Source organism: Lucilia cuprina, chromosome 2 (genome assembly GCF_022045245.1).
Source record: "Lucilia cuprina isolate Lc7/37 chromosome 2, ASM2204524v1, whole genome shotgun sequence".
NCBI classification, from domain to species: Eukaryota; Metazoa; Arthropoda; class Insecta; order Diptera; family Calliphoridae; genus Lucilia; species Lucilia cuprina.
In genome coordinates, this window is record NC_060950.1 from 20,757,305 (window position 1) to 20,768,096 (window position 10,792).

General features: G+C 32.0%; 2 protein-coding genes across 2 annotated transcripts; one reads left to right on the forward strand and one right to left on the reverse strand.

The window, feature by feature from the left end:
* Positions 1–2,132: 2,132 nt before the first annotated feature.
* LOC111678367 (chitin deacetylase 1) lies at positions 2,133–9,728 on the forward strand. Its single transcript, XM_046956324.1, has 5 exons — positions 2,133–2,714; positions 7,916–8,158; positions 8,223–8,694; positions 8,757–9,279; positions 9,439–9,728. The coding sequence occupies exons 1-5, from the start codon at positions 2,405–2,407 to the stop codon at positions 9,715–9,717; spliced, it is 1,827 nt and encodes a 608-aa protein (XP_046812280.1). The 5' UTR covers positions 2,133–2,404; the 3' UTR covers positions 9,718–9,728.
* A 31-nt stretch (positions 9,729–9,759) lies between these two features.
* LOC111678376 (U6 snRNA-associated Sm-like protein LSm7) lies at positions 9,760–10,474 on the reverse strand. The gene is made up of 2 exons (XM_023439714.2): positions 10,393–10,474; positions 9,760–10,327 (listed from the first exon to the last, which is right to left on the reverse strand). Exons 1-2 carry the CDS (start codon positions 10,411–10,413, stop codon positions 10,010–10,012), a joined length of 339 nt encoding a protein of 112 aa, XP_023295482.1. The 5' UTR covers positions 10,414–10,474; the 3' UTR covers positions 9,760–10,009.
* Positions 10,475–10,792: the final 318 nt, after the last annotated feature.

Below are 10,792 nucleotides of genomic sequence, written 5' to 3' on the forward strand. Positions count from 1 at the left end.
TAATTATGGAACGATTCTTATGAAATTTGTTAGATAGATTTCTCATCACATAATACTTGTTCATGTATGGGGACTATTGCCCATTTTCCATACCAAACAAACTTTTTGCACTTTATTCACAATATTTTGACGATCAGTATAAACATAAATTATATTGGTGTGTTTGATAAAAAAGTATCTTTTTAAAAGAAAATCGTCATTATTACAGTTATTTATTAAAAAATTGTCTCTAACAGAGTTTTGCAATACAACATGAACACTATGTGATATGGCAACTTGTTTCAATTTGTATGTAAAAAATGGCAACTCAGTTAATTTTTTTAAGAAATATATTAATATTTGAATCGGCGGTATTGCGGCAAGCTAAACATTGACGGCTATAGCGCGACGGCTATTTCTGTGGTCCTGCGCCGACATATATTACCGTCGTCTGCCACTAAAACTTTCGGCGGCGGCTTAAAATAGACAGTAAGCCGGCTAAGTTTTTAAATCTTCAATCATTTTAAATAAAAACGGAATCCTAGAGATTTAAAGGTGGATTTTTGAAAGTAAATATTAAAAATAAATCTGAATTGTCTACTATAGTAAGAGATTGTTGCGTTCATGAATTTATTTATTAATTTTATTTTATACATAAACTCACAAGAAGTACTCCTATTTCAACTCATTTAATGTTTACCCTTCATCTAAGTGAGAAGTGTATATGTCGATATCTCATCAACTACAGCAGTTTTTACTCTTAAATCTGTATTTGTTTTCCAGCATAAAAATTTCAAAAGTGCATTGTCAATTTCTCTTTATCTGCAGAAGAAAAATTTAAATTAATAAACAAGTAATAAACATTGTCGGGCATAGTTGAAGATAACATACACTACATTATTTATTTTAAAGGTATAAATCCTAATTTGGAAAATGTGCCCTATTCAATTTGAAGGCTAAGTGTTCTTGTCTGTAAGACCAGATACTCATTCCAAAGACACTGTTAGGGAAAAGTAAAACAAGCCCGATGGAGGCTTTAGTTTTTGGTCACTAAAATTTCAGATTTTAACAGGGTTAAAAGACTCCTAAGTGTAATCCATGATCGCGTGGAATCTTAATAAAACTATGACAACAATAATTAGACTTTTTTGGAATAAAATAACTATACTTAGGGCGGGTTTCTTACTCCTTAGTTAAACTAGGCTTAACTTGCTGTTAGATTAAACACGGAACAAATTTAGGCGGACTTTAACCGATGATTGTGTTTTTCAGTTTTATATTTAAACTCAGTTAACTTTCTTAGTATTACCAACTTTTCACTCAAAAACATAAACAATGAACAGCTGTTTTTTGCAAACAATACTTTTGTAAAATAGAAAATTTTGGAAAAATGTTAAATAAACATTTAAAACAATAATTAATAAAACAAAACAAATCAGAAAATTGCAATTTACTTAAAATATTATGTTTTTGTTCTCCCGAAATCTGATTTCTTTTATAGATATTATTATTGTTTAAATGTTTATTTATAATTTTTCTAAAATTATACACTTTACTAAAGTGATATTTGTAAAAAACAGCTGTTCATTGTTTATGTTTTTGACTGAAAAGTTTGGCAATACAGTTATGGATCAAACTGATCCTAGATCCATAACTGAAAAACACAATCATCAGTTAAAATCCACCTAAATTTGTTCTGAGTTTAATCTAACAGCAAGTTAAGCCTAGTTTAACTGAGTAGTAAGAAACCCGCTCTAAGATAATAAGTAACTTTACTGATAGCTGAAAAACACAAAACATATATTAAACCGGGTTTAACCAAAGAATGAAGATTATCTTTATCAGAAAAACTCGCGTTATTAATATTATTGTTTAAAACGTTTATTATAATTTTTTCATTTTACAAAAGTAATATTTCCAAAAAACAGCTGTTCATTCTTCATGTTTTTGGCTGAAAAGTTGGCAATACTAACAAAGTTAATTGATCGTAAATTCATAACTGAAAAACACAATAATCGGTTAAACTTCGCCCAAATTTGTTGAGAGTTTAATCTAGAAGCTAGTTAAGCCAAGTTTAACTAAGTAGTAAGAAACCCGACCTAAGTAAGACAGCAGCTTACGTATAAAAGTATTGTGGCCTCAACAAATGATTTTAGTTATAGTTCGTGTTTTAAATCGTGCAGTCGTCTTAAGAAGAAGAAAAATCCAGTGAAAACGAAATAATAGAAAGTAGTAGTGTTTAAAAAGTGTAACAGTTTTTCCTAATAAAATGTATTACTATTAAGGTGGTTTTGTGGGAAAAAAAGAAAGAAATAAGTAACCAAACAGCCAGCCACCAAACGTAGTTAAACTCAATAAAGTGTTTTTATGTGTATTACGAGTGGATATTTAAAAAGGAAAATATTTTTTTGTGATTAAAAAGAAAATGTATAATAATTGCAAAATGAGAAATGCGACAAGTCGGTCTCTTGCAGTCAAGGTCGGTCATGGTTACCAGCAACTGTATGATGTAAAAGACATTTGTTACCGTTGTCTTCTTTCCGGTCGCTTTAAAAAGTCGTTAACAAAAAGAGCTGGCGCACAATCATATTCACAAACAACAATAACAGCAGCAGCTGCAGCAACAACAATAACTTCTCCAACACGTTTAAAATTACAACAAAGTGGTCTGTTGAGTTCAATTTATATTGAGCTGTTACTTTTTTCATTAATGATCACCACTGTCATGGGAATCGGTAATTTCTCCAAACAATTTTGAATTGTTTTTATTTTTGTTTACAAAACAAAAAATGTCTTTAATCAAATGAATCGATGAATATAACTGAATGAATGAATTAATAAAAAAAATAAGTGAATGAATGAATACATGCATGGATTTAGTTTAATGAAATGTCTTTAAATGATTTTGTGTTATTTTTGTTTTTGTTGCAATATTTGTTGGTTTGTTTTGTGTTGAATTTAAGTAAAGTTGATTTAAAATTTTAAAATGTTTTTAACGTTCTCTTGGCACGCTTTAAATTTGATTAAACAAATACATTGTTGTTGGGTGTGAAAGTTTTTTTTCTTTTTTAATTCAACATCACTATTGCATAATGCTAAATTACACCTTATGTGAATTTAAATTATTTTTCATAAAGATGGATAATGAGTTTAAAAGATGTTCAAATAGTTTTAAATTTAATTAGTAACTTGCATAAATTTTTTAGAATATTTGCAAAGAAATGTAGCAAAATAATTCTGAAAACTTACCTCCCAAATATTCATATTGATGTAAGCACATACATATGTATGTAATTCAACTAACCCAGCAGTTCGACAAAGAGTCAATGCATACGAAAAAGACAATAATTTCCACTAATAGTTAACCACCTGGATGATCGTAATTCGTATGTTTTGGGTCATTCATCACGAATGTACCCTTTGTAATCAAGAATGAAGACAGTCGTCACTTTAGTGTCCTCTTTGTAAGCGGGAGCGGAGACAGTCATCTCTTTACTGTCCTCAAGTAACCTAGAGATTATACTCTTAAAAGTAGTTTTTTTGTTGTACTTCCGAAAGTAGTTATTTTACCCATCTTTTGGAGAAATTATTATTACTTTCTACTAATATGCCACCATCTGGTTGACTCAAATTTATATTTTTCGGGTCAATAGTCACATTATTGTCCCATAGTATTCTAGAGAGTAGACACTTTAAATTTTTAAGTTTTAGTTCCATTAATATCTTACCACCTGGCTGACTCCAATTCGTATGTTTTTGGTCTTTCGTCACAAATAAACTCTTTGTAAACGAGAATGAAGACAGTCGTCACTTTAGTGTCCCCTTTGTAAGCGAGAGCGGAGGCAAGCTCTTTACTGTCTCTTTGTAGGGTGTAGAGTGACGATTGACTTCCTCGTAGGACAAGCCCATGTTAAAATGGTTGGTCACCTAGGTAGTCAGATTGCTAGGGGCCACCACAAATGGTAGGTTAAGTGGTCAGTTCGGGACTGTCCCGTCGAACTGCTGGGCAGTTTATGAGCGTCTTTCAGGCTGAGATATCTGTCATAAAAAGATCAGTAGACTGGGTGAGGTTCGATATTATGCTTAGTGTAGATTTACGGTCCTAATAGATTGAACTTTAAATGTTGCATCAACAAGGATGAAGAGGTCGAACACTTGTTTTGTTACAAGATCTATCCAACGACTTTCAGGCTTAGATATCAGCCATAAAAAGATTAGTAGACTGTATGAGATACTATAGAATATACTTTTTCGTATTTTATTCATTGTACGTTAGTATGCTCAGAGTAAATTAACAATCCTAGAAAATTGAACTTAAAATTTTGCATCAAAAAGGATGCTCTTCATCCGAAGACTTTTTTGTCTGTGTTTTAACCGATATTATATTTCCGAATCGGATCGTCTAAGGTTCCAAGTAATATACATATGTATATACAGTCAAATATATACATATATGTATGTTTGTACATTTTTATTATTACGATTATAGATAAATAATTAATTATTAAAGTGGAATAATTCTAATTAATATAACCATGATTTTGTCTATCTATTTATACAACAGGTGCGTAAGTTTAATTTAAAGTTTTTTTAAACAGTTTTTTTAATGCAGACTCATTCACGCACCATCATTGGTATCTTATTGCTCCAATCATCATCTATGTGGTCGTACTTGTTGCCTCATATTCATTTGCTTGTATGAAATAGTGCAAGTAGTGACGTAAAATTAAATATTTTCTTCTTTGATTTTCATTGCATAGTTGAGTGTATTGCAACTGGTTATCGATAGATACATATGTACGTATGTGGTCAGTGGAGGGCACTAGTTAAAAATTGTATGTTAGTGTTGGTACATACATAGATACAAAATGCTGTATCTACTTACTCCCTTTTTTTAATAAACAACATTTTATTTAAAATTTCCGTACAAAACTTAATTTATAAAGCGTTTATAAAATAAAACAATTACGAATGTATAGTCGAACATGGCCGACCATATGATACTCTACACTAGTCAGTATAATAAAATGTGTATTATTTTTTAAATAATAACGCTTTTAATTTGGTTTCTGCTTAATTCAGTAATATTTTAACTTATTGTTGACCAGAAAAAGATTTTCTATAAGAGGGCTTATATGGGGGAGATAATGGTAAATATGGGCCTATCTTTATAAATTTTTTGACTTTTTCTGAAGGGTAGTTTGTATGGGGGCTAGGGTTAAATGAGGCCCGATCATTACGAAAATCGCCAGTGTCATTTAAACGTCTTTAAAAGTAAGTTTTGACGACTTGTTGACACAATAAAACATTTAAAATAATAATGAGCCTAAAAGCCCCATACAGCCGATACGGTTGTATCATATTTCAACCGTTCCCACGACAATCGGTTCTTCGCACCGGAACGACTCGGAGTTCAACGAACAACGACCAAGGATTATCAACACGTGTTGCTGCTACAACAACAACAAACTATTTCAACAAACCATTCCTACGACAATTGGATCTCCGCTCCGGAATGACCCGATTCTTAATCGGCCAAAGATTGTCAACTCAGCAACAATTGTATCAACCGAAAGTTTTTTCTCTTAGGGAAGAACATCCAGTTACAGCCAACCTGTTACAACAACCTATTTCAACAATTTTTAATAGCGATCGTCCTTGTGACAAAAGAAGAGCTAAATTTAATCAAATTATCTCAGAAAGTAATTCTGATCCGATTGGTATACTTTAAGTTGTGTGTAGGATAAGTTTGGCAATTAATGGTCTATTCAGTATAAATATAGGAATAATCATTAGGATCAGTCACATTCCATTTTCCACACATTGTTGAAAACTCTTCAGGGATTCTGAAATATTTTTATTTTTGGATTAAAAAAATACAAATGTGGAAAATTGATAGCTGATACGACTTTTTTTATAGTCGATTCGAATTAGTGAAAATTATTAAAAAAAGTATTCATCGTAGGCCTGTTTTAATGTTAATATGCTAAAAATTTTTTGATAGTCGTAATTCAGGTCTGTGTTGGGAAAAACACTCGCGTCATGGCGATTATTTTTTAAAGCGTTCAGGCTTGTGTTTGTTGCCTGACTTTCGACAGTTTTGCTGTTCAACTGTTCAAAGTTATATGTTGGCTATACTAACCTCGTGCTTTCGTTTCCCCTCAATTGAGGTTATGTTTTGTTGGTGCAGACCATAGAATATCCGAACGTTTATACCCTGATGGAGACCAATAAAACTCAACTGTTCAAACCCTGGAGGAGACCATTAAAACTCAACTGTTTATACCCTGGTGGAGACCATTAAAACTCTTCAGATTTATTGGAGTACCATTTAAAACTCAAATTTAACTGAAGTGTTTTAAGGTTTCCAGCTTCCTATATGAAGATATAGTAGGTCGACTTGGAGAATTTCCTTTAAACCAACGTGGGACACCCTGGCATTTTGCTTATGAGCTCAGTCAAGAATGCAAATAATAAAAAAAATCGATAAAAATATTTTGAATCATGAACGGCTGAATTGATTTTCTTGGAACTAATTGAACTATATTCTTCAAGTTATACAAACATTACTTTATTATTCATTTGAATATTTTGAAGAATAAAGGGCAGATTTTTATCTAGGAGGGTTGAAGCCCCGCATGAATTAAATAGAAAAATTCAAGTACCTGAGAAATTATTAGAGCTATAATTTTTAAATTTTACATAAAGTACTTTGAGAACATTTAGAGAATAATGAATTAAATACACAATTTCGCATATCTTGGAAACTGATAGATTATTCGAATTTTTCATAGATAGATATAAATTGGCAGTAGTTAGAAATGGGTGAACTTACGTGACATCTCTCATATGTAACATATTGTAAATCTGGAAAACTATTTTAGAATCTTCAAAATCGCTAAGTGGGTTTTTTTGTTTATATTGCTTTTAGGGTAGCAAATTACACTAGGTATAGCTAGTATTTTATAATATGCCCATTGCTGATATTGTTGGATCAGTATATGTATGAATTGTGCGTGCGTTATGTATAAACATTAGACCGACTCGCATAAAATAATGCTGTAGGTTCTCTTCTCAAAAGCTAATGTAAACAGATTGTAAGCTTGGCCGCTTGTAAAAAACTATCCTAAAGATAAAGAAAAAGATCCTTTTACAAATTTAAGAAATACCACTAAAAATACCTTTTTCGAATGCTGTTTTATGAAACATCATAAAGTAAAGAGTGAGTCGGTCTATTTCTATTATGTACATACATACATATGTATGTTTGTATGATCATTAAAAAGTATGAATGAACCAAAATTAACTACAGTAGACTTAAGCAGATTAAAATTTTTAATATTCGAATCTGTGCCTCCGATCGGTGTAGTGGGTTCGCTTCCCGTGTAGTGGGTTCGCTTCCCAACATAGAGTTTAGAAAAAGAGATGGAGCCCTAGATGTGTTTTTCTTTCAATCTGACTAATAAATTCCAACATATGAATGTTTATACATAGTGTAGGTTCTTCCCTACATGTTTTTTTAAAGAAAATTTTAAAGTAGCACTTCCTAAATATATTTTAAATTAGAGCATACATCTGGTGTCTTCCTAAAGTCTTAGAAATTTTAAATTTCAATATAAGTGAATATAATATAAGTCCACTGTAAACATAAGAATTATGTGAACTACACGTATTATTTCACCTTTGGTCGTCGATTGCAGCACTTGCAAATGCATTACAAAGTGTATTATTTTATTGATGTATACTCCTCTAATGTAAATTCGTATTATGTTAAACGATGCATTAAAAATTATGGTTAAACCACTTTTTGATATTGTTGTTGTTTGCCAATTTCGTATCCATTGGTGGAAAAGCTACGTTTTTAATGTTGTGGAAAAAAAAAATAAATCAATGTTAATAAATTTGGTTAATTTATAAATCGTCCAACTACTTATAGGTGGTCAAAATCATACGCAAAGGAGTTTATCGAATAGTGTAGACTGTTTGGAAGATTTACGTTTCTATAGAGATCCAAATAGACCTGTTCACAAAATATGGACCAGTTCAGAATGTTCGAAATACTATTTGTGTCTGGAGGGAGAAGTATTTAATTTTAAATGTTCCGAGGGTTTACTTTTCGATGTGGTACGACAAATATGCGATTTTAAACAGAATGTTGATAACTGCGATATAACTGCGGGTTGGTATTTTAGTAGAAAGTTTCCAATATATAGATAAAAGTTATGATTTTCTCTATACTTTAGAAACACCAGTGCCTAAACCTTTATTAGATGAAGCCATCTGTGAGGAAGAAAACCACTGGGGCTGTGGGGATGGTACTTGTTTGCCGAACGAATACTTTTGTGATGGTTCAGTCGACTGTCCCGATGAATCAGATGAGGGCTGGTGTGATGCTGAAAATGATCCAAATGCCGCAGCTTCATGTGATCCGCGCAAATGTAAACTGCCTGACTGTTATTGCTCTAAAGATGGTACACAAATACCGGCACGTTTGGAGCCGCAGTCGGTGCCACAAATGATTTTGTTGAGTTTTGATGATGCCATCAACTTTGAAAATTGGGAATTGTTTTCTCAAGTTTTATTCAAAGGACACCGACGTAATCCCAATGGTTGTCCAATAAAGGCAACATTTTTTGTTTCTCACCCCTTTACCAACTATCAATACGTACAGAAATTATGGAATGATGGTCATGAAATGGCGGTACATTCAGTGACGTAAGTTTTAAGCGAAGAATAAGAAATAACCATTATTTTAACGTATTTTTTTAATTTTAAAGTCATCGTGGTCCTGAAATGTGGTGGTCGCATAATGCCACCATTGAAGATTGGTTCGATGAAATGGTGGGTCAGGCCAATATTTTAAATCGCTTTGCCAGTGTACGTATGGAGGAGATAAGAGGTATGCGTGTACCGTTCTTGCGAGTGGGCTGGAATCGTCAATTTTTAATGATGAAAGAATTTGGTTTTGTCTATGATGCATCTATGGTTGCTCCCTTTTCCAATCCGCCTTTATGGCCCTATACGTTGGACTACAAAATGCCTCACACTTGCACCGGCAGTCAACAAAATTGTCCATCCCGTAGTTATCCGGGCATTTGGGAAATTGTTATCAATCAATTGGAAGCTGGAGATTTTACCTGTACAATGATCGATAGTTGTCCACCGCATTTGAGTGGCGATGATATTTATCGCATGTTGACGCATAATTTTAAACGTCATTATCTTTCAAATCGTGCACCATTAGGTTTATATTTTCATGCAACCTGGTTCAAGAAAGCTGATTATCTTAATGCATTTTTGGTGAGTAAAAATATTATAATCAAATTACAATTAAAATAATATTTAAAAGAATGAATTTTCTAACAATTAATTGAATTATCTGTTAAAGCGTTATTAAAATGTTAAATTCCTTTTTTTGTTTAAATTCAAAAACTAACAATATTTTCTTTAAATTTATAGAAATTTTTGGATGACTTACAAAAACTGCCCGACGTTTATTTTGTCACAAATCAGCAGGCTATACAATGGATACGCCAGCCCACTACGAACACTGATATACATCAATTCAGTGCCTGGGGTTGTAAACCAAAACAATTGGATAAACACGAGATGGTATGCACCCTATCGAATACTTGCAAGTTAAGAAGTCGAGTCCTGCAACAGGATCGTTACTTTTACACCTGTAAAGAGTGCCCAGCACAATATCCCTGGATACGTAATGAATTTGGTTTAGATTGAGCAGCGGATTCATTAATATATTGAAATCCATAAAATACATTATTGTTATATTCATTTAAATAATCATACTCATTCATTTATACAACTAATTACTTTACAATTCATTAGTAATTTATCAAGTATTTTTAAGAAATTTTATATCATACTATGTACTTGTTTTTCATTATCAAAATATAATTACATTATTTATTAACATTGTTATTAATTTAAGGTAAAATGTTAAAAGATTTAAATAAAAAAAATGCCAGATATTTTAATCTTAACAAAAGAAAAAGGTTGATATAAAACACAATTATTGCGTTATAAAAGGATTTGGTATAGCCTCAACACCGTCTTGTGGGCATATTAACACTAAGGCCGTGCCTCGACACACAACCAGACCCAAATTTCTGGTATCCTCTGAGGGTTTGAAAGGTTCATCGGGATCACGCAAATACTCAATAGTATTGTCCAATACTAAGTTAAGCAGGGCATCATAACCTTTAAGTATACCAGAGGCTTCTCGGCCACCGGCAAATTTTACACGTATTTGTTTTTCCAAATATTTGGATAGGTCCAAAATAGATTCTTTGCGTCGTTTCTCTTTGCCATCATTGTTACCGCCGCCTCCCTTTGTGGACAATCGAAATTAATTAATAATTTATTTTTGCAAAGTTTTCTTTAGACTACACTTACCTTTTGTTTATTTTCGGACATTTTGCTAAGAGTTTTATTTATAAATTATATACGAGTAATAAAATTAATCAGATATTTGTTTGCAAATAATCTAAAACGTTTTGTTTACAACGTTAATATTTTTTTTGCTTAATTTTTGACAGATGTTTATAGCGGCATGTCAAGCAGACACATGTGTCAATAATTTTAAAAGGCGGCGTCGAATAAGATTAACATGTTGGGCTGCAGCTTAAAACCGCCTTCATCAGGCAAAAGGAGGTAGTATATACCACGCGTTGTACGCGTTATTAGGTTTCACATCTATATTACGATTTTTTGTAAATGTTTGCTTTATGTAATTGCATTTAGCATTTAATAGTTCTATAGTTGTATATGGTGATGTACCCATACTTAGAGTGGC